This window comes from Macaca mulatta, chromosome 2 (genome assembly GCF_049350105.2).
Source record: "Macaca mulatta isolate MMU2019108-1 chromosome 2, T2T-MMU8v2.0, whole genome shotgun sequence".
NCBI classification, from domain to species: domain Eukaryota; kingdom Metazoa; phylum Chordata; class Mammalia; order Primates; family Cercopithecidae; genus Macaca; species Macaca mulatta.
This window is the reverse complement of record NC_133407.1, coordinates 52,848,231-52,873,852: the sequence shown is the minus strand read 5'-3', so window position 1 is coordinate 52,873,852 and position 25,622 is coordinate 52,848,231. Positions and strand designations below refer to the sequence as shown.

The following is a 25,622-nucleotide window of genomic DNA, read 5'->3' as shown; positions in this document are numbered from 1 at the left end:
AGATTGCACCACTGCACTCCAGCCTGGGTGACAAAGCGAGGCTCCATCTTAAAAAAAAAAAAAAAAAAAAAAGGAATCAAGACTAAGAGGAATTCTTTGGTAATGAGACAAAAAACATGCTGTTTTCCAAAACATAACAAACACAACCACAACAAAGACCCTCACTCATTCATCACTTACTACAGCACTTGCCATTTGCAATTTGTCATTATAATTCAGTTTATAGTTGAACACAACCTGGTTAATTAAAGTTGATACAATTTGCTTATCAATCTGATTAAAGGGATCATAATGATGGAAATGGTCAGATCCTAACTAGAGGAATTATTTCAGTACTCAGAATTCAAAGAGAATGGCAACTGGCAAGAAGGGATAGTGCAGGTAAACAAAAGTAGGGAGAACAATTATAATGTCTTAATAAGGGTACTGTTATTGCCATTAGTTATTCTGTTAATTTCAAAGGTGATGATTATTCATTCACTTGTTTCATGAAACAGGGAATATATCAAATGTAAAATATAATGAATTATTTTATTACTTATCACTTACAGAAGAAGGGAGATATTACTGAATTCATCAAAGTGGCTGGACATTCTTTTATACCAGCAGTATATAAAAATACCTGGTTTCATATCCTTGTCAGTTGTGGATATTGTTAGACTCATATTTTTACTAATTTGATAAGTGTGAATTGGCATCTAGATATAATGTATACAAGCAGACATATTTAAAAGATGTTCACTAAAAAAGAAAGTAAAAAACTGGCATCTACCAGCAAATGAATGAAAAAATAAATTGTGGCATATCCATAAAATGTAGTATGCAACAGTTAAAATGAATTAGGAATATGTAATAACAAAAATTTCAAATACAGTGTTAGATGAAAAAGCAAGTTTTAAAACCAGAGCAAAGAAAATTTAAATGGAAGCACAACGTTTATAGATGTATATATGGCAGAAAAAAATATATATATATGTATGTTTTGTAACATAAATGGGAAAGATATACATAAGTTTCAGGATAATGATCATCTATAAGGAGCGAGGTAAGGGAACAGAATATGGTAGGATAAAAAGGATGTTTCAGTAGTATCTGTAATATTTTATTTCTTCTTTCAAAAATACTAACCTCTAGGTAGCAGATATACAGGATGCTCTGTTATTCTTATACTCTAGTCTATGCTTGAAATATTTCAATTTTTAAAAAGTGAAAGCAATCTAAATGTCCAGTGACACAAGGGATTGGTTACATTATGGTGTAATTCAAGTACTATAATAAATTGCATAATTTTGAATGATGATATGAATGTATAGATTTTTATATGGAAAGATATCCATGATATTGGATATGCCATCCAACATACTGCCAATTTTTTAAGTTGCAAAATAGCACATATAAGTGCATAAAATGAAGGCGTGAATGTGTCTACACAAGTTCACACAGTTGTACCCAAACGTCTGCCACTATCTTTAATTGTAGAATTATGTATGATTTTCATATTCTTTTTAAACTTTATTGATATTTAATATTTTATATATTTATGGGGTGCATGTCATAATTTGTTTCATGCATAAAACGTGTAATGATCAAGTCAGGATACTTGAGGAAACTATTACCTTGAGTATTTATCATTTATATGTGTTGAGAACATTTCAAGTTCTCTCTTCTAGCTACTTTAAAATATACTTAATGCATTATTGCTAACTATAGTCACCCTACTCTGTTATGGAACATTAGAACTTACACCTTCTATCTAACTGTATGTTTGTATCCACTGACCAACCTCTCTTCATCTCCCCCTCTCAACCACACCCTTTTCTCACCCTCTGGTATCTATCAATCTACTCTCAATCTCCATAAGATCAAATTTTCAGCTTCTACAAATGAGTGGGAACATTGGATATTTGTTCTTTCTCTGCCTGTATAATTCCACTTAACATAGTAATCTCTAGTTCCATTCATGTTGCGACAAATGACATGATTTCATTCATTTTTACAGTTAAATAGTATTACATTCCACGTACATACTTTTTAAAATTCATTAATATATTCATGGACAGTAGGCTGATTCCACATCTTGGCTATTGTGAATAGTGATATAGTAAACATGCAAGTGCAGGTATCCCTTGGATACACTTCTTTTCCTTTGGATAAATAGCCAGTGGTGGGACTGCTGGATCCTATGGTAGTGCTATATTTAGTTCTCCCCAATCCTCTTTTCAGTTTTTTTTTTTTTTTTAAATCACCATACCATTTTCCATAGTAGTTGTACTAATTTGCATTCCCACCAACAGTGTATGAGTTCCCTCTTCTCTGAATCCTTGCCAAAATCTGTAATTTTTTTGTCATTTTAATAATAGCCATCCTAATTGGATTAAGATGCTATCTCGCTGTGGTTTTTACATTTCCCTGATGATTAGTGATATTAAACATTTTTTTCATATGCCCGTTGGCCATTTGTACGTCTTCTTTTGAGAAATATCTGTTTAGATCATTGGCCCTTTTTAAAATTAGTCTGTTTTTACTGTTGAGATGTTCAAATTCCTTATATATTCTGGATATTAGTCCCTTGTCAGATGGATAGTTTGCAAATACCTTCTCCCATTCAACAGGTTGTCTCTTCACTCTGTTGATTCCTTTGCTGTGCAAAAGCTTTTTAGTTCAATATAGTCTCATTTGTCTATTTTTCTTTTTGTTGTCTGTGCTTTTGTGATCTTAGCTGTAAAATCTTTGCCTAGATCAATGCCCTGAAGTGTTTTCCATATGTTTTCTTCCAGCAGTTTTATAGCTTTGAGGCTTTAATTCTTTAATCCATCTTGAGTTGATTTTTGTATATGGTCAGAGACAAGGGTTCAGTTTCATTCTTCTGTATATGGATATCCAATTTTCCCAGCATTCTTTATTGAAGAGACTGTCCTTTCCCCAACGTATGTTCTTGGCACCTTTGTCAAAAATCATTTGGCTATAAATATGTGAATTTACTTCTGGATCCTCTACTCTGTAGCGTTGGTCTCTGTCTGTTTTTATATCAATACCATACTGTTTTGGTTCTTATAGCCTTGTTACATATATGTGTGTGTATGTAATATGTATATATGTGTGTGTATATATGTATAAATACTACATATATATACACACACACACACACACTTTTTAGATGGAGTCTCTCTCTGTTGCCCAGGCTGGGGTGCAGTGGCATGATCTCAGTTCACTGCAACCTGCATCTCCCGGGTTCAAGTGATTCTCCTGCCTCAGCCTCCCGAGTAGCTGGGACTACAGGTGCCCACCACCATGCCCAGCTAATTTTCATATTTTTAGTAGAGACGGAGTTTCACCATGTTGGCCAGGTTGGTCTTGAACTCCTGACCTCAAATGCTCCACCCACCTCAGGCTCCCCAAGTGCTGGGATTACAGGTGTGAGCCACCACACCCGTTTGCCTTGTAATATATTTCGATGTCAGGTAGTGTGATGTCTCCAGCTTTGTTCTTTTTGTTCAGGATTTCTTTGGCTATTTGAGGTCTTTTCTGGTTCCATATAAATTTTAGGATCGTTTTTTCTATTTCTGTGAAAAATGACATTGATATTTTGATAGAAATTTCACTGAATCTGTAGACTGCTTTGGGCAGTATGGTCGTTTTAATTATACCAATTCTTCTACTCCATGAGCCATATTCTTTTTCATATCTATATCATCTTAATTTTAATGGTGAGCATATATCACTCTTTTAATGAGAAAAATATTTTTTCATGAGCAGAATAAAAAATTAGTCTTTTGCCATATTGAACTGAGAAAGCCAGTAAGAAAATCTAATAAAAACTACTTAGTGAACAAAAAAGATGCCCAGTAATGCAATGAGAAAATGAAGGGAGTATGGCGATTTATGAAATAAAGAACCTGAGTCTCCTTTGACTTCCTCTATGTGTGTGTGTGTCTTTACCTCCCCTCTTCTCTAAGTGATAACTTGCCATGACAAAATAATTATTTTCTAAATCAAATGAAATGCTATATTCCTGCTTGATTTAATAAATGAATAAGCAACCAAGACTTTTTGAAATTAAGAGGAAAGGGTTTATTTTAGAAGCTCAAAATTCACTACAAAAGTATTCTTTTTATATTATCTAACTACGTGCATTTAAAAATGTCCTTAGACCTTAGAATTCTTATTTCATGTATAACCAGATAGTTTTACTCTTTATTTTGACAATGCTATTTCTTTTTTTTTTTTTTTTTTTGAGACGGAGTCTCGCTCTGCCGCCCAGGCTGGAGTGCAGTGGCCGGATCTCAGCTCACTGCAAGCTCCGCCTCCCGGGTTCATGCCATTCTCCTGCCTCAGCCTCCCGAGTAGCTGGGACTTAGTTATCCTTTGAAAAAGGAACTCTGACCTTTGTTTTAGTTTACAAACTGAGGGTGATACTGTAACATAAGGGTGAGGAAGTTCAGCACATTGAGCCTTAACCAGGGCTTTCTTCACATCATAAAACCGTGTAAGTGGTCTGAGAGGAAAAATATACTAAGTGGCACTGAGCTTCTTTCCTGCAAAGAAAGCAGGCAAAGGAAGTAGCACAAATAAACCATCCAACCAACCACAGTTCTTTGCAATGTTTGCATTTTCCTTCACCAGGGGGAAAAAACTCTCTTCTAATCTCAAGACTTTATATTAAACGAAATCATTTCCTGTAATAAGAATTTTGAAATTAACCGGTAAATTACTTTCAAAGAACAAGCCTAGTTTGTGGAAAATTAACTGGTGATGATATAGGGCACTAATTTAATGAATAATGATGAGAGGAAATAAATTATATATGATATAAGAAAAACCACTTATTTGCAACTTTGTTCTGGATAGTAGGAACAGTATAGTCTAGGACAAATCTGCATCCCATGATCGTCATCTCCTCTGTCTTCTTCTTCTTCAACATAAAGAATATACCCTGACTACCAGGTTACAAAACACAATATATGTGGATCATGGTAAATCTAGCCCAAGAGTTGTGTTGCTGAAAACGAGATTTGCCATTGATAATTATACTCAGGTAATCTGACACTTGGCTTACTGATCAAAGCTTCCTTATCAGAGATAAATCTTGTTTTCAATTTTTTAACAATCATTATCTCCTCCACCTATCAAGGCACTTCCTAAAAATATAGAAACAAGAAAACTGGAGAAGCTTGATTCTCCTGAGACTAGCCCTCAACGTGTAACTAAATTATTCCAATTATACTGATAATAAAAAGTATAGCAAGAGACCTTGCTTGTTAGCATTACACATCTACATGTAAAGTCTTGACTATTGTCTTGTTCTATTTTGTGTTTCTATAACAGGACACCTGAGGCAGGTTATTTATAAAGGAAGGAGTTTTATTTAACCCATGGTTGTGCAGGCTGTTCAAGCAGCATGGCACTGGCACCTGCTCAGCTTCTGGTTAGGGCTGCATCAAAACATGATGGAGAAGGCCAAAGGAGAAGTGGGCATATGTGAAGAGGGACCAAACCTAAGGGGTGTCCTGGCTTTATAACAACCCACTCTTGAGGGAACTAATCCATTTTGTTAGAACTAATTCCAACTAGCCAGAGAGAGAATAGCATCAAGCCGTTTCATGAGGGATCTGCCCCCATGACCCAAACACCTCCCACTAGGCCCCATCTCCCAACACCCCCACACTGTAGATCAAATTTCAACATGTGATTTGGTGGGGATGAAAAAACCATATCCAAACCATAATAACTACTCAATAATGATTCTTTAATACTTGGTTATCCATTTGAAAAAAGTAAAAATAGAGTTGCATGTTACATTATACAATAATAATTATTGGCCTCCTAAGCATAGAGTGGGGGAAGGGGTGAGGGGAAAGGTAATCTTTACCAATTTTTTGAGGACATAGGAAAGTATATTTATACTGCTAAGAAACATTATTTATCTTTTCAAAGACAAAACATGTTTTCCAAAAAGAACAGTTGTGTCGTTCTGAATTTTGCCCAAACATATAAACACACTGTTCAAATGAACTGTAAACTAATTACTAATGGTACTCAAGGTTACAAGGTCTAAAAAGGTTGTATGGAAAAGGTAACTTCCTAAACAGCCAATTAAAATATAAAACTACAAACACAGCACTTACCTAGATAAAAAAATAAAATCTTTCTTTTAAAACTTCTGTAACACTGATGTGCCATATTTTAATCCATGCAAAGATTCACATTTTTGCATTAAAGCTCAAATAGCTCAAAATTCCTTGGCTTTGTCATTTTCTTATACCTGAATAGTATTTTTTAAAATACAGGAGAGGACAGAAAAAGGCTTTAAATACAATTAACCTAATATTGGGGCATATATAAACAGAATGCAAACACAGAATTTCAACTGATATGTTATACTATAAATATCTGATGTCTTATAAATGATTCTGATGGAATGCAGGGATGTTATAAAAGCTACAAAATACAGAACATAAATTAGACCTACAAAAACTATCTCACCTAAACTCTCTGGGCAGAGTTTAAAAGTAAGATACTTTGGGCTGGGCACGGTGGCTCACGCCTGTAATCCCAGCACTTTGGGAGGCCAAGGCAGGTGGATCATGAAGTCAGGAGATTGAGACCATCCTGGCTAACACGGTGAAACTCCACCTCTACTAAAAATACAAAAAAATTAGCCGGGCGTGGTGGCAGGTGCCTGTAGTCCCAGCTACTTGGGAGGCTGAGGCAGGAGAATGGCGTGAACCCAGGAGGCTGGAGCTTGCAGTGAGACAAGATCGCACCACTGCACTCCAGCCTGGGCGACAGAGCGAGACTCTGTCTCAAAAAAAAAAAAAGTAAGATATTTTGGCCAGGTGCAGTAGCTCATGCCTATAATCCCATCACTTTAGGAGGCCGAAGCAGGAGGATTGCTTGAAGCCAGGGGTTTGCAACCAGCCTGGGAAACATAGCAAGATTCCATTTCTAAAAATATTTAAAAATTAGCACAGTGGCACACTACTATAGTCCTAGCTACACAGGAGCCTGAGGTGGGAGGATTGCTTGAGCCCAGCAGTTGGTGGTTTCAGTGAGCTATGATCATGCCACTGCACTCCAGCCTGGGCAACAGAGCAAGACTCCGTCTCAAAAAAAAAAAAAAAAAAAAAGTATTTTTCAGCTAAGTCTCTTAATATATTTTTAAATTAACTTAGTTGTATTTTTAATGTATTTAATTAATTGGTTTTACAGACATTACACTATAGTGAGCTACCTCACTTCATTATTATCAAGTCTTTGTAAACAAATATAAATCTTTGCATGGCTGGCATTTTGAATTCTGATTCTGGGCAATGGCAAAACCAGTCATGCAACTATAAAAGCTACCCATAATAATCCAATAATTTTGTTGGAATATTTCACTTCTCTTCTTGCCTATGTCACAGTGCAAAAAGCAGACAAATAGATCTAACACCATTTTTTTTTTTTTTTGGCCAGGCAGTGAATAAGCAAATTTGTCAACATATCTTTTAAATGTAAACCAAATTTATAGTAACTTATTAATTGAGGAGCACCAATAAGATTATGCTTATCAAGAATTAATAGAGCTCTTTAAAATAAGCTTATTCAGCAGAAAGGCTCTTCGGTGAGAAGGAACAGTCTGACTTCTTATGGTAGAATGAAAGAAAGGTTGCCAGATCATCATTAACAATCAGAGAAATGCAAATTAAAACAAGATAACACTTTTGCCCATCAGATTGGCAAGAGTTAAAAAGACTGATAATATCTAGTGTTGGCAAGACTATAGGGAGATACGTATTCTCCTACAATGTTAATGGGAATAAATTAGCACAGCCTTTGCAAAGATAATTTGGCAGTATCTATGAAACTTTCAGATGTATGTACCCATTGATTTCATCAATTCTACTTCCAGACCTCTATCCTAGAGAAATAACAACTTTGGAAAGAGGAAATTACTAATAAACTATGATCATTCACATTACAGAATACCATGCAGTGCTTAACAGGAACATACTAGAGTTATAGATGCCGCTGTGGAAAGAGCTCTAAAACAGAAGAGGTAGGGGAATCACGCTGCAGAGTAATTATTTATTTATTGTCATTTTTTTGAGACAAGGTCTTACTCTGTCGCCCAGGCTGGAGTGCAATGGCACGATCTCGGCTCACTGCAACCTCACCTTCCTGGGTTCAAGTGATTCTCCCACCTCAGCCTCCAAGTAGTTGGGACCACAGACTTGCGCCCACCATGCCCAGCTACTTTTTGGTAGAGACAGGGTTTCACCATGTTGCTCAGGCTGGTTTCTTGACCTCAAGTGATCTACCCACCTTGGCCTCCCAAAGTGCTGGGACTGCAGGTGTGAGCCACTGCAGCCAGCCCAGCCTTGCAGGGTAATTACTGCAGTAGACATCTGTCAATCGTGGTGCTCCACATTTTCTGAAGCCACTATGCATTCCACCTTCCCAAAGTAGGCTAAAACAACAAAAATAACAACAACAACAACAACAACAACCTATACTGTGTTTCCCAGCCTTCCTCATAGCTAGGTATTTCACCAAAATATGTAGCAAGTAACTATGTGGCCAAAAGTCTATCAATCAGAAAAATCCAAGTGATGGATTTGGAAGCAGACACATAAGGAAACAGTCTGAAAAAGGGTATCTCTTTGATTAGCTTGGGTGGTAGAAGAGGCTGAATGTTGTGAGGTAAAACCACAAAGGCTTCCTGATGAGAGAAAAAACAATGTGGTTTGAGGGTTCATTAGCTGCACCACTCATCTACAAAACCAGTCCTACAAGGTCATTCTGCGTTTTATTCCTGAAACAGTTTAGAAACTGCCTGTCCAGGCTAAAATGATACTCTGAATATCTTTATCTCTTTATAAACCCCTTTCTGGGTAAAACTAGCTAGAGCAGATTTCATTGTAAGAATTAAGAAACTTTTCATGTATATAAATGATAACCATTTATGAAGTATATGTGTCCATAAACTGATGAACAAAAAAGAACGAAAATGCATTACATGTTCAGAAAAGGATCTGAAGGCCCGTAAAATCACTGATAATATTTAACCCTGAAGAGGGAAGTGTGACTGCTACATATAGGTAAGGAAAGAATAAAAGAAGGTGTTTACTTTTCCTTATGTGTATTTCTTTTTGGTTGAAATATTTTTATGAGAAATAGTCATAAAATGCTATGAATTTTTTAAAATAATTTAAAAGCTGAACATCCCTCCCAGAGGTGCCTACCATCCTAATTAAGAATAACAGGTCTCCCCGTCTCTACTAAAAAATACAAAAAAATTAGCCGGGCGTGGTGGCGGGCGCCTGTAGTCCCAGCTACTCGGGAGGCTGAGGCAGGAGAATGGTGTGAACCCGAGAGGTGGAGCTTGCAGTGAGCTGAGATCCGGCCACTGCACTCCAGCCTGGGTGACAGAGCGAGACTCCGTCTCAAAAAAAAATAAAAAAATAAAAAATAATAGGTTTATGGTATCTTACTAAGAAATTCTGGCTAGGCACGGTAGCTCATGCCTGAAATCCCAGTACTTTGGGAGGCTGAAGTGGGCAGACAGCTTCAAGAGTTCAAGACCAGCCTGGGCAACATGGCAAAACCCCATCTCTACAAAAAAAAACAAAAACCTGCCGGGCATGGTGCTGCACACTTAGTCTCAGCCACTTGGGAGGTTGAGGTGGGAGGATCATTTGAGCTCAGAAGGTGAACACTGCAGTGAGCCAAGATTGTGCTACTGCACTCCAGCATGGACAACAGTGTGAAAATCTACCTTAAAAAAAAAAAAAAAAAGAGGAATTTTAAGAAAATCAGAATAAACTGAAAGCATTCTATGGTACATATCTATACAACTTCATGTATTTATATAACAAAAAACTAATATCTTGAAATGAGAAAGGACTTTCTAACCACCAGAGGTAGAGGAAAAAGACAATAATTTTTAACTAAACAAAACTTTTGAAACCTTAAAAAAAATTAAAAGATAAAGGAAAAACTGAGGAAGGGATAATCTGAAGCATATATGGCAAACAATAAATTGATACTTCCAATATATAAAGAACTCTTACAAAGCACAAGGACACTTTAATTTCAAATTGGGCAAAGAGCATTAATAGTCCATTCTCTCTCTCTCTCTCTCTCTCAGATTCGGCAAAGCATTAATAGTCCATTTTCTCTCTCTCTCTCTCTCTCTCTCACACACACACACACACACACACACACACACACACACACACAGCAAAAAATATGTTTACGTTTACTAGATTTTTTAAAATCAAATTAGCAAAAGTTCGATAATATCTAGTATTTAAGAGGGTATGGGGAAAAGGACAGTCTCAGACGTTACTGATGGAATTCTAAATTGTTCTAAACTTTTTGAAGGAAGAACTGAAAATACAGAACAAAATTTTAAATATTCATGTCATAAAGCAATTCTACATTTGGAAATGTATCCTATGGAGATAAATGGATGAATACACAAAGAAAAACATTCATTGTAGCACTGTAATAGTAAAAACTAGACAACCTAAATATCCACTATGAAAAACTAAAGCAATGTTCAAAATCCATACTATTTCATGATATTGCAAAACTATGCAGCCGTTACAATTAATAATGTAAATCCTTACATATCAGCATGAAAAACATGATCATAACATACAGTTAAAAGAAAAAGGTAGGTAACCAAATAGCATGTTTCTATTAGTGTTAAATATAGATTCACTGTATATGAAAGCATTTACACATATATGTAAATGTGTGTGTGTATATATATATGTACACACACACACACATCTACAAACACACGCATAGCATGTATCCTAAAAAAACAGGTCTGAAATGTAATATACCAAAATGTCAACCACAGCTAGTTCAGAATAATACAATCCTAGGTGATTTTCACTTTCTTTCTGATACCTTTTGAATAATCTGACCCTTTACAAATGACTATGTATAGGTTTTATAATAATAGTAAGAAATTATTTCATTGTTTAAATAATAAACAATAAAAATCACCTTATTAAATACCTTGTGTCTTTACAATGTATTACCAACTGTCTTACCTTTAAACCTTCAGCTGGAAGTCTATAACCAAATCTTGCAGGGAGGTCATCAAATGTCTGAGATGCATTTTCAAAGTTATACTAAAAATAAAATTTTAAATATTCAAGTTAAGACTAATTTATACATAACATTAAAAACAAAGATTTATTAAATTATATATAATTATTATTTTGACAATTCTGATTACTATCACAGCTTATCAAAATAAAACTGAATTTGTAAATGTACATCCACTAAAATAGAAGGAATATATACAATTTACAACATATACAAATGCTTAAATTGGATTCTGATTTCAAATGTTATTATTGAGCAGCAACACTAATTCAGCCTACTGTTTTCTGAGTTGTTCCCATAGACAATTTCCTAGCAAGGAATTTTCCAGATAGATCATCTTCCAGGAGGAGTATTCCATTTTATTTTCTCTATATTATAAAGGTCTGATTTACTGGAAGAAATTTACGGCATTTCTGGCTCTAGCTATGAAAAATGACTTTCTTTTTGGAAAGAAGCAGCATCATATCATATTTTTAAGGCATGTCAATTTTGTATAAGCTGAACATTTTTATCCAGGGTTGAACACTGAAGAGACCAAATTCAATGAAATGCATATATGGAAAAAGCTGGAGGTATTCAAACTCTTCAACAACTTTCCCCCTTCCACACAGATATAGATTCCAATGCTACAATATTTATTAGTCCTTTACTGAAAAAAAACAAAAGTTCTTTGTGCTTTTAGAAGAGAACAGTAATGAAAATAGTTGAGATGAGTTTGCTTCATCATTTAATAATGTTCAATTTGCTATACAGAGAGCAAGAGAAACAAGGGATATGGATGAAACTCAGCATAGATAGTAAACAAGTAACTTTTGAAACATAAGTGAAAATTACGTACTAAAAATTAAGGTAGGTGTTCATAACCTATAGGACATAAATACAAAAAAAAAAACACATTTGTTTTGCATATAGATACAAAGGATGGTTTAAAGATAGATAAAAAGGAAGAAAGCAGGAGTGTTATATATAGATAAGAAAAGATGGAAGGATCAAGTAAACTTTAATTCACAAAGTATGGATTAGGTCACACATCCAGACTGACAGCTACGTTATCCCTGAATCAAACACCCATTGGTTAACGCTATCCTAGCCTCTTATGTCGTCTGCCAGAGGCATGCAGATAAGCAACTCCACAGTTTAACAGCCAATTATAGCTGTGACCAGTTGCCTTGCATCTCTCCGGCAGAGCAAGCAAATGTTGGATCTAGACACCTTCCATCTGTCAAGTCCCCTTGGCTCACCATCAACTCAGGTCCTGGTAACCGTACCACACTGTCAGCAGGAAAAGTTGATGCAGCATACAGGAAGACTGGACAAACTACAACAGGTGACCCAGGATTCAGGTAGTGTGGTTTTTGCATCCCACTGGAACCCTATCTTGAGTGTCTTAGCATGTCCATCTTGTACCTTTGCCTCTCACTGTATGCTTGTAATTAGCTCAGGAAACTGTGTGATTCAAGCATCTAAATGCAGTCACTAAACCTATTCATTCTGTTATTGCTGGGATAATCATTCTAGTAGTGTACTTGGAGGCCACCAAGCATACGTGGTAATTGCTTCAGCGTGATTTCCCATTGCAACAATAATTCATATTTGCAGAGTACTCCATAGTTTACAAAATACTTTAGAGTTACAAAATGCTTTTAAACCCATTATCACAATCTATCATTTAATCTCTTAATTAAAATATGTTTAATTGATTTAATTCACCTATGATCAGGTTAATGTTGAACCTGAAAAAAACATTTAATTCCTCCTAGCCAAGTATGCCATTGTAAAATAAAGTAACTTATCTAGATCAATGGAAATAGACCAAGGACAAATACAAATGTGTGTAAGCAGTATTTTTTAATGTACTTTTGAAATTAGGAAATCGAGAATCTACAAACTATATACTAAAGTATTTTTTTATCTCTTCCTATTACTTAAGAGTTTCACTATTACGGCTAAAATTATAGAAATAAAATACCTAGCTTGAACTACAGTACTTGTAACACTGAGATGTGGATTAAGTTTTGTTACTGAGTGAAACCCTTTTTGAAACTGCTTTGTCTTTCCTTAACAGCAAAATAAGGATTGTCTCATATGGCCTCTTAAAATCATATTGTTTAAAACAAAAAATGTTCCTACAGTGAACAAGACTAACAAAGGTACTTTCCGTTTTTGGTATAAGGAGGGAGGGGAGTAATGCTCATAAAATTAAAGCACGTTCACTGTTTAAAAATCTGAAGTAGTAGGCTGGGTGCGGTGGCTCATGCCTGTAATCCTAGCACTTTGGGAGGCTGAGGTGGGCAGATCAACCGAGGTCAGGAGTTCAAGACCAGCCAGGCCAACATGTTGAAACCCCATCTCTACTAAAACTACAAAAATTAGCCAGGCCCGATGGCAAATGCCTGTAATTCCAGTTACTTGCAAGGCTGAGGCAGGAGAATCGCTTGAACCCAGGAGATAGAGGTTGCAGGGAGCCGAGATTGCACCACTGCACTCCAGCTTGGGCAACACAGCAAGACTCCATCTCAAAAAAAAAAAAATCTGAAGTAGAAAATAGTTACTCCTCACGAGAATCCCATTCGTAGTGATTACCACGTAACAGTTTGAGTACACTTATTTTGAAAAGGTCTTTTCCTTAACCAATTATTTTTCTTGACAGCTTCCTTAACAAAAGGTTTAATTTAATTTAGAAAGTAATAAATATCTAACAATTATTAGCATTCATTATGTACCGACATCATGCTAAGCACTTTACAGGTAATAATTTATTTAATCCTAACAACAACTCTACAAAGTAGGCCACTATTACTATCATCCTCATTTTACAGACTGACAACAGCATGTTGAAAATAAGCTCTGGTAAATTAGAAGAACCAGGATTCTAACTGAGGCAGTCTGGCCCCAGATCCCAGCCCTTAACCTACTACTCTATACTGTCCTTCACAAACTCTCACTTTTACAAAAAGTTAACCATGACTTAAGAAATGCTAGTAATCTGCCCAAGGTCATGCAAATACAGAGTGGTAGATCTGGATTTCAACTCTGATTATAAATCCATTTCTGGAGCTCTGGACTACGGTGCTATATAATCCAATCCATTCACACCACCACCCATTGGGTGTTTCTTTGCTACACAGCACACTGGCCCTCATAATCACCACCCAGCAACCAATTCTCTCTGACAAATCCAGACAAAAGAATCAAAAGGCAGATTGGGCATCAAGCAACATGGGTTGTTTGACTCTCATATAAGATGGATAATACTTCTCAGTAAGATCTTGGGCACAATTCAAAACTAGCATGTCACTTGTGGACTATGAGTCTCAGAATATACAACACTGATGTAGTTATCTCTTAAGTGCAATTCTAAAATTTCATGTTTCTAGTATAAACCTACATAATTAATAGTATTACGTTTCTTTTTGAGTAAAAGAAAAATGACAAGAGATAAAAACAGTAATCTAAAAGTACTAAGGAACAGATGCCATTAAAAGAAAATGTGATGTAAAATATCTCTGAGAAAGCTTTTAATTACTTCAAACCTGTATTGAATTCCTACTGTGTAACCGACACCAGGCACCAGGAATAAAGTTTAGTAAGACACAGTCCTGCCTTCCAAGTACTCATGGCCTAGAGGTCTGTCTGACTAGTCATCTAGTCATGCTATAGCAGCATCTCCATAGCCTGTTAGAACTCAACTAGTTGGACAAACACTGTTGTCTGTGAATTCAAAGTCACATGGGAGAATTCAACTGCAAAAAAAAAAAAAAAAAAAAACCCAAAACCAAAGGCATCTGGCATTACAAATAGCATAACTAAAATGGACTTAACTTTTCAAAAGCAGCATCTCAAGCCCTGTGCAAATAGAACTAGAATCAACCTAGTTGATTGGAACTAGATGTCTAATTTATGTATATCTGTATTACTGCAAACTCAGATTTCAGGGATGCTCTTATTGCATTAAAAGGAAGCGTTCTTTCTACCTCTTAACTCACTTCCTTTGAATGACTGTCACATACCCAGTTCCTCTGCCTCAATTTTTAGTTCCCTGTTTTACCAGTTACATGTCTTCACAAGCCGCTCCCCTCCAGCCATCTTTGCATTCGTGTCAGCCTTCTATCCTTATGGTCAGCATAGAGACCAGATTTAAACAGCTCCCATCTTACAGGTCCTTCACTAGAGGACATCAACATACATTCCACAAGTACCTGTGTAAAGCACAGGGAACCCTGCTAGCAAAAAGGACTGACTATTCTTCTATACCTAACATTTTTTTTGTTTCTCTACATTAAAAAATACAGCTCAGGTAGTTTCATATCTTCTCAAGGGGCTGAGTGAAATATAATCAGAATGATAATTATAATGAAGATTTAAACCATATATAAAACATTTACTATGTGTCAGATACTATTCTAAGCAGTTTATCTTATTTAATCACCACCACAACACTCTAGTTTACATAAAGAAATAAAGAAACTGTGGCACTTATAGCAGCTGAGTAATTTGATCAAGGTCATATAGCTGCTTAAGTTCCCAGAGCACAACACTGAAAATCATTTAATCCATCAGGCAGCTCGACCACAGAATAGCAATCCACCTTGGGTATAAATGAAAGAAAGAAGGCAAAAGGTATTAAAAACAACAGAGAGGGAAAAAGAGAGACACAAAATAGAAGAAATCAAAGGAGAGAAAGGAGACAAGGAGAACTTTATTCCCTGATCAGTCCATAAATCCTCTAAACTCATTTCAAAAGTCATGCCAAGAATATTCTAAGGATTTTAGGGATCAATTGAGAAGGGAGATTTGAATAGCAATGGACTCAGTCTTCAAAGGTTCTATTTCCACTCCACCTCAAAAAGACCAAGACTATTCCCAAAAACAAACCTAATCAACCAGTTCCCTACGGAGGACAACAGGGGATGAGAAATCTCGTATGGATTACTAGCATCCTCTGCCTTCAAAAGTTATAGTATGGAAACCAGCCTGGCTCTCTCAAGTGCTACAATGATCTCAGAATCTTCCAGAATTGCTGCAAAGTGCAGGAGCACAGCTGAGGACCACAACAAGCTTTGGTCAGCAACAATTCTTGCCCTTTTATTTCTCACCTGATACCATTAAGCAAATCAGTTGCACCCAGAAAGTAAAACCAAATCCTTAGCACAGACCTAGAGGATAGGCATGTATGTTCTTTTTCTACCTTCACAGAAAAAGAGAAATAGAAAATATATATCCTCAACTTACAATGGGGCTACATCTGGATAAACTCATCATAAACTGAAAATATATAAGTCAAAAATGTTTCAGAAGTCAAATTCTACTTATATTTTCAACTTATGATGGGGTTGTTGGAACATAATCTTATCATAAGTTGAGGTGCATACTGAATGTGCACATCACTTTCATTCCATCATAAAGTCAAAAGCTCACTAGTCAAGCCTTATCTTAAGCTGGAGACCATCTGATGACTCCGCAGTGTGGAGGAAAGTAAGACAGTAGCTAAGAGAGGCTATGGTAAGGTTTTGAGCAGCCTGCTTCTTCTCTAAAAACTTTTCCATCCACCATCAAAGATAGGACCACTGTACTTCTCTTCTGACTCATTAATGCTAATCTTGGGCTGAAGTTTTCTATCAACACCTTATAGAATTTCTTAAATATTATTATCAATAGAGATACCACTGAGATCTTACAGTCATGAAGAGATGTACTAGGTACCAAGAAATACAGGAAAATTCTATATAAGTATACAGCAGGTAGGTATGTGTGCAAAGCACCCACATGTGCACACATACCCTCATGTGCAACATTATTTATCAGGTACTGATTGTTCACAAGATCTTACATTAGATATGAAGCAAAAAAAAAAAAAAAAAAATGAATAAGGCACTGGGCGTGGTGGCTCACACCTGTAATCCCAACACTTTGGGAGGCCAAGGCAGGCAGATCACCTTAGGTCAGGAGTTCAAGACCCAGCCTGGTCAACATGGTGAAACCCTGTCTCTTAAAAATACAAAAAAAAATAGGCATGGTGGTACATGCCTGTAATCCCAGCTACTCGGGAGGCTAAGGCAGGAGAACTGCTTGAACCTGGGAGGTGGAGGTTGCAGTGAGCCAGGATCGCACCATTGCACACCAGCCTCGGCAACAAGAATGAAACTCCGTCTCAAAAAATAAATAAATAAATGAATAAGGTACCTCAATGTCAAGTAACTGTGTATATGTGTTGGGGTATGTTTTTAAATAAAAATATCTTATAACAATGTCTTATAAATATCATTCAGGGCTTTTTTAAGCTTTTCTTTAAGGGATGTTTCTAGACATGAATAAATTTTACTGTACTTACTGCTAAAATGTCTGCTTCTACAGGCAGTAGGTTTAAGAATGCAAAGAGCTGAACGGTCAAGATGGTGTAGACTTGTGTGGCTGACAGCATGAGCATCCCTATTGAGAGCAGCATCTCGTCGTAAAATCACCTGGAAGACAAGGATGTAAGTAACTATGAGAGCTGGTGCTTTGTCCCAGGGAATAGATCATTTGATATATTAATTCCCAATGTCCAAAAATATCCCTTTTAATTATAAACATGTATTAACATTAAAAGTAAAGTCTTTATTTCAAAAGCATAAGAATTACACAGATTTGGACATTTAGGTGAATATCCATGTTTCGTCAATACCTATGTAACTCATGATGACAAAGTTCTGTGTTTTAATCACAAAAAAAAAATCCTCCCATAGTGCTCAGTTTATAGTACAGCTTGTCTTACTAACCCAATTTTCAAAGAAACTAGATTTCAACCAAAATAATGGTTAAAAACATACAAGCAGCTTTGCTTTAAAATTGAAAATTTTCTACAACTTAAAAAATTTTTAGCTTCTGGTTCAATATAAACTCACGTGTAAATTTACTTTTCATTGCTACTGTATATTGTACCAACATCAGAGAATGCCAAAAAATTAACAGCCACTTATAATAAAGGAATACTTTTTGTCCTACCTCCTAACAATCTACACTTTTTTCCCTTCTCTACATCTGAATGGCAACAGCGTAACTACCTCTCCCAACTTCATCCTGTTCACTATGAGTCCCTTTCTTTCTTTTAGCAAAAAGATACCATGAAACACTAAATGTCAACCCATAAATATAAAAATTCTCATTGGTATGCCTCAATCAATTGTATTATATACTTTTAAACAAGTGAGAACGAACATTACAAAAACAAGGGCTTTTATAACGAATTATTTCATTAAAAATCCCAAACTCATGTAATATCCATTTTGATGATGATTAGTGTAGGTAAGTGCTCTAGATGTAGAAGCTGCCATACAGACTCAAACTCTGAATCTTTGACACACTGGAAGTAAAATACCTGTGAATAATTTTTAAGGTACCATTTACAAAGACACTAATATCAGAGATGAAATAAAAATGAAAACATGCTAAAGTATAGATTTTTCCTTCATGACAAAAAGTAAATTAGTGCCTAGGGATTGGCAGGGTGTGGGGGGAAAGCTTGAGGGAGGAGAAAGGTAGGAATGAGAAATGACTGCTAATAAGTAAGGGTTTTAAGGGGGAGATGATGAAAATGTTCTAAAATTAGACTCTGGTGATGGCTGCACAACTCTATAAATATACTAAAAATCACTGCACTGTACACTTTAATTGGTTGAATTTTATAATGTGAGAATTGTATCTCAATAAAGCTTTTTTAAAACGTCTAGATTTGTTGACATTCATTTCTTAAGTAAAATACATTTCATAACATACCATGGTACAGAAAAGAGTTAACATAGCAGGCCTGAGATTGCTATCCCTAGAAAGGTCTGCTTGCAAGGTTGGCCCCTTGCTGGCATCTGGAAATTTAGATTTCAGGACAGTTCCCACCATTTCCTAGTAGGAACAGCTCAGTGTGCCTACACTTTACAAACAAATGTGATTTGTGCTAAATACCTGTTTTCCTTCTAGGGTCTAGAAATTTGGTACACGGTAGGCAGAGAGTGTCTATATGAACAATCCCTAATATAAACCCTGGGCACTGAGTCTCTAATGAGCTTCCTTGGTAAACGTTTTACATGTGTTGTCACAACTTGCTGGAGGAGTTAGACGCATCCCGTGTAACTCCCCTGGGAAAGGACCCTTAGAAGCTTACACTGATTTACTCTGGACTTTACCCCATGTGCCTTTTCTTCTCACTGATTTTGTTTTGTATCCTTCTGCTGTAATAAATCACAGCTGTAAGTACAACCATGTGCTGAGTCTTGTAAATCCTCCTAGTGAATCACTGAATGTGGACAATTTCTGGTTAGAAATCGTACCATAAAAGCACACAAATATTTACAAAATAAGGTATAGTTGCTACTAAATTTTAGTAGGAGAAGAAGTATGTACCTTATTGACCAGTGACCTCTTTGGGAAACTGAATCTGAATAAAAACTATGACTTTCCATCTAAATCTCCAGCTAACTTTGGGGGAGGGAAAGGAAGACAGAGTTTGGAGGGAAAATAAAAGACAGGAATAATAACCAAAACAACTAATACTGATCCCTTATTAAGTGCCAGGCATTGCTGTAAGCATGTTATTAAGTTAACTTACTTAATCCTAACTTCCCTATAAAGTAGGTATCATTTCACAAATGGGGAAAACTTAGGAACTGTTAAGCAACTTGCCCAAGATAAAACAATAAATAACAGCAGAGCCAGGATTCAAACCTAACAGTCAGTTTCCAAAGTCCAAATTCTAAACCCCTACTGAAAACAGCATTAATATTCATCCAAGGCGTTCCAAGAGTAGAGTACAGTTTCTTGCCTACAAAGGTATTCAAGAGCTTCAAAAGCCAATGCTCATGGAGCAACAGTCACCAGTTTTCTTTTACTTTGTATATGACGGTGTATGTGTGTATATGGTGTGTATTCAATGATATGTAGTAGGTTTTGAGGGTTTTTTGCATTTATTGCCTTATTTAATAATGTTTGGGAGTTTTGCTTTATAGTCTCTATTTACAAAACTAATTCTTGCTCATTGTGGAAAATGTGGAGAAAATAAAAATTATAAATAATCCTCAAGTTAAGGAATAACTAGTGTTCATACTTTGATGGATAACTTTCCAGTCTTTTAGCGATGTATAGAGTTGTCCCCTGGTATCCACAGGGGATTGGTTCCAGGACTCCCTGAAGATACCAGAATCTGAGGATGCTCAAGTTCCTTATGTAAAATGATGTAATATTTGCATATAACCTACACATGTCCGCCCAAATACTTTAAAACATATCTTGATTGCTTATATCTAATACAATATAAATGCTATGTAAATAATGGTTATGCTGTATTGTTTCAAGAATAATGACAAGAAAAACAGTCTGTCCATGTTCAGTACAGATGCTTTTTTCCCCAAATATTTTCACTCTACAGTTGATTGAATCCATGGATGTAGAACCCATGGATACGGAGGGCGAACTGCATATTCAAATACATTTTTAGCAAAATTGGGGGCACACTGTGCATATTGTTTTACTAATTGTATTTTTTTCACTTAAGGTATTACGAATATTTTCCTAATTTTCCTCAAAAACCATTGCAGATAGCTGTCCATGAAATACTGCGGAGCTTCCCTTCTTTCAAGCACTGTTTTTTGTTAATCTATTTCACACTTTGGGTTTCCATACATGATTTGTCTACATAAAATAAAAACTACTGGTAAAAAATATGATGTATAAATGGCCACCTGGTATTCCTTATGAATATTCTTTAACGGACTGAACAGAAATTCCTACTGTTGGAATTTTTTTTTTAAGAAAAACACTGCAATAAATATTTCTTTAATTACACCTATAGGTAAACCCTTAATATTTTTTAGATTAAAGTGACAGAAGTGGCAGGCATTATAATAATTGCAGTAAAAAATATGGAATCTATACATATGAGTTTATATCCCAGCAATGTCCCATACTAATAGTGTAATTTAGAGATAAACATTTAAATTACATAAATTGCTTTATCTCTAAAAGTAGGACCATAGGACCTATAAGACAACTCCGTAGAATAAATACAATTATGCACAGAAGGGCTTAACATAGCAATGGAATATAGAAAGAAAGGACTTTGGACAGGGATGCCAACAGATGAAACAGGAAACAGAGAAGGAAGACCACAGTGAGAGAGTAAGTACAACTTGAGAATTTCTGAACTTAGTATTTTTGGAACAGGCTGGTGGACATGTACACAGGCAACAATAAATAAAGGTCTCGAGCTCCACACAAAGCAAAAACTGAAGTGCTCTTAATGTAAAAGTGAATATCAAAAACAGAAGAGGACTAAAAAAACTGAGGGATATCTAAGTTTCAAAGGGAGGTGGAAAAAGAGAAAAGAGAGAGAGACTGATTTCAGGAAAGTCAAGAAAGACAAGAACTTTAAAATGAATGTAAGGGGAAGTAAGGCATTGGTCAACAAAAGTAAATGTTGGAGAAGGTGCAAGAGGGTCTAAAATTTTCACATTTAAGAATCTGCCCAGGCCGAGCACAGTGACTCACACTTGTAACCCTAACACTTTGGGAGGCTGAGGCGGGTGGATCACCTGAGGTCAGGAGTTCCAGACCAGCCTGGCCAACATGAGAAAACCCCATCTCTACTAAAAATACAAAAATTAGCCAGGTGTGGTAGTTTTTGTAGCTGAGTAGCTGCAATCCCAGCTACTCAGGAAACTGAGGCACGAGAATCGCTTGAACCCAGGAGGCAGAGGTTGCAGAGAGCCAAGGTCATGCCACTGCACTCCAGCCTGAGCAACAGAGCAAGACTCTGTCTCAAAAAAAAATTTAAAAACCATCTGCTCAACCTAAACAATTTTACTTCCTCATACTCTACCACTCAACCTTGCTCTGATTAGCTCACTGTTTCCAGCAATCACCTTGCTGGGATTATATCTTCATTCACATGTTACCCAGGAACCATAATACACTACCTTCTATCTTCAAAAGAGAATTTGGGGGAAAACTACAAATCCCATGAAATTGTATGCAAAATTTTGTGTATGTTCAACTACAGATAGTTTCTGCGAAAAAGAACCACGCTTATTAACACGTTCTCAAATAAGCACGTAGGCTTTCTGTTGTTGCTGCTAGGTTTTGTTTTGTTCTGTTTTGTTTTCATTTAAATCTTCCCTTTTCCAGGAAGCCTTCTGAGGAGAAAGGTTAGCAAGCTTAAATTCTTTGACACCTTCTTCTAGCACTTAGTCAACTAGATTAAAATAAATGCAGGTTGTCTGTTGTATTACTAGGTAATATTATTTATGGTAAAAATGACTCCTGAATGATGAAAAGTATTTAAACTGTAAAGACTGTAAGTTAACTACAAAAGCTTATTACAAAAACATAAACAAAAAAAGTCTCAGATTCCCTGCAGTGTGTGTTTCTTGAAAGAAAGCATGATGCTTGAGGGAAGCTGGAGCTACTCATGGAATATTAGAAGAAGTGGTTCCTTTCATATGTGACACTTTTGTATGCTGAGGTGACACACATCCACATATTTATCTCACTGGTTACAATCCAGTATACTCTTTGGTAGGTATGAAAGGTTTATCTGAATGAATGTAAGGCTTCTCAATGAAGATGCATTTTATGTTGATATGTTGTGCTCCCAGTCTCTATCCTCCTACCTCCTACCAAGCTAGTGAACCTGGTACCAGGTAATAGCCCATCAGTTACTGAGAGTGTGGATGCCAATCAGAACCCCTGACCATGGACAGTGAGTGTGGTGCCTTTCTTCCCCATTACAATTCTTACTTGTCTCTCATGCTTGAACTTATTCAACTGTTGGAGTCTCTGCATGGTCTACAGGTACTGTTTGTCATGACTCTTATCCCCCAGCAAATAGAATACATTCATCTTGAGGATATTTTAGAACCATTCTGGGAAGCAGAGAATGCATAGAAAAAAATCAAGTAAAATCTTGCTGATAACAAACATCTACCTCTTTTCCTCCTTCCCTTTATCCTTTTCCTCCTCCTTGTGCCCCTCCTCCTCCCACTTATATTACCAAAGACAGAATATAACTCTGTATTCATTTTGAGTATGCCTATAATAAAAAAAAGTCACACTTCTTCAAAGGAAGAAAGTTCAAAGTAGAGAATATATAAGAAACCCTTGAGAACTACCAAAAAGGCTTCTACAGATGTGTCCACTACCACCATCCTTGATCACATCTAATTTGGCCTACTATTTGACATAATTCTACTAGTTATTAACAGACATTTTAACTGAAATCAGCTTCCTAACTCTAAAGATTTTTCCAACTGTCAAATTCTAATTTTACTTTCTGTTCAGTCTGTACTCTAACACTTAAGATGTATTCTTGCAAAACTGTTTTAAACCAATTCTAACAAGCCTTTAGCTCTCACTTCAAGCTTACAAGAATTTTCTGGAATGAAAAAAAAAAAATAAGATACCACAACATGGGTGTCTTGCTTGAGGGTAATGCCCCAATTACTACAAAATTCAACACAATAAACAGAGACAATACAAGAAGATAGAATGAGAAAATGACATGAAATTGTTAATACATCAAAAGAGATGAGAAACAGTAAAGACAAATGCAACATATAGTTCCACTAAACCAACAATAAAAATACATTTTGGGAATAATGGAGACAACAGAAATATGGCCCAGATATTAGATATCCTTTAAAAAAAATCCTTAGATATGATGATAATATTACAGTTGGTATGGGTTTGGCTGCATCCCCAACCAAATCACATCTTGAATTCCCAGGTGTTGTGGGAGAAACCTGGTGGGAGGCAACTGAATCATGGGGGACAGGTCTTTCCCGTGCTATTCTCATGTGAGTGAATAAGTCTTACGAGACCTGATAGGTTTATAAAAAAGAGTTTCCCTGAACAAGCTCTTCTCTTCCCTGCCACCATGTGAGATGTGCCTTTCACCCTCCACCTTGATTGTGAGGCCTCCCCAGTCACATGGAACTATAAGTCCATTAAACCTCTTTCTTTTGTAAATTGCCCAGTTTAAGGTATGTCTTTAACAGCAACATGAAAATGGACTAATACAGTAAATGGGTATCAGTAGAGCGGGGCACTGCTGAAAAGATACCTGAAAATGTGGAAGCAACTTTGGAACTGGGTAACAGGCAGAGGTTGGAACAGTTTGGAGGGCTCAGAAGACAGGAAAATGTGGGAAAATGTGGAGCCTCCTAAAGACTTGTTGAATGGTTTTGACCAAAATACTGATAGTCATATAGACAATGAAGTCCAGGCTGAAGTGGTCTCAGAAGGAGATGAGGAACTTATTGGGAACTGGTGAAAAGGTGATTCTTGATATGCTTTAGCAAAGAGACTGGTGGTACTTTGTCCCTGCCCTAGAGATTTGTGGAACTTTCAACTTGAGAGAGATGATTTAGGGTATCTGGCAGAAGAAATTTCTAAGCAGTAAAATGTTCAAGAGGTGACCCGAGTGCTCTTAAAAGCATTCAGTTGTATTCATTCACAAAGATATGATTTGGAATTGGAACTTAAGTTTAAAAGGGAAGCAGAGCATAAAAGTTTGGAAAATTTGCAGCCTGATGATGCAATAGAAAAGAAAAATCCATTTTCTGAGGAGAAATTCAAGCCAGCTGTAGAAATTTGCTGAAGTAACAAGGAGCCAAATGTTAATTGCCAAGAAAATAGGGAAAATGTCTCCAGGGCATGTCAGAGGTCTTCATGGCAGCCCCTCCCATCACAGGCCCAGAGGCCTAGGAGGAAAAATGGTTTGCTGGGCTGGGCCCAGGGCCTTGCTGCTTTGTGAAGTCTTGGGACTTGGTGCCCTGCATCCCAGCTGTGGCTAAACAGTACTCAGGTACAGTTCAGGCCCTGGCTGCAGAGGATGCAAGCCCCAAGCACTGACAGCTTCCATGTGGTATTGCGCCTGTGGGTGCACAGAACTCAAGAATTGAGGCTTGGGAACCTCTGCCTAGATTTCAGAATCTGTATTGAAATGCCTGGATCCCCAGGCAAAAGTTTGCTGCAGGGGCAGAGCCCTCATGCAGAACCTCTGCTAGGGAAGTATGGAAGGGAAATACAGGGTTGGAACCCCCACATGCAGTCCCTACTGAGGCACCACCTGGTGAAGCTGTGAGAAGAGGACCACCATCCTCCAGATGCCAGAATAGTAGATCCACCGACAGCTTGCACTGTGCACCTAGAAAAGCCATAGACACTCAATGCCAGACCATGAAAGCAGCCAGGAGGAAGGCTGTACCCTGCAAAGCCACAGGGGAGAAGCTGCCCAAGACCATAGAAGCCTATCTCTTGCATCAGCATGACCTGGATGTGAGACAAGGAGTCAAAGGAGATCATTTTGGAACTTTAAGATTTGACTGCCCTGCTGAATTTTGGACTTGCATGGGGCCTGTAGCCCTGCTGATTTGGCCAATTTCTCCCACTTGGAACAGTTGTATTTATGCAATGCCTGTACCCCTACTGTATCTAGGAAGTAACTGATTGGTTTTTGATTTTACAGGCACATAAGCAGAAGGAACTTGCCT

At 36.7% G+C, this 25,622-nt stretch overlaps 1 protein-coding gene across 3 annotated transcripts in view; it reads right to left on the bottom strand.

Moving 5' to 3' along the window:
• The window catches only part of RNF13 (ring finger protein 13), a 161,940-nt gene that overhangs the window by 111,461 nt on the left and 24,857 nt on the right, over positions 1-25,622 (bottom strand). For all 3 annotated transcript variants that reach the window (XM_028843772.2, XM_015131791.3, XM_015131793.3), the window contains exons 2-3: positions 17,438-17,567; positions 11,049-11,129 (exon numbers count right to left, since the gene is read on the bottom strand). Coding sequence is in view for 2 of the 3 variants with exons in the window: in XM_015131791.3 (XP_014987277.1) it covers positions 11,049-11,129; positions 17,438-17,551 (195 nt within the window). In the remaining variant the exon portion in view is untranslated. The remainder of the gene's footprint in view (positions 1-11,048; positions 11,130-17,437; positions 17,568-25,622) is intronic.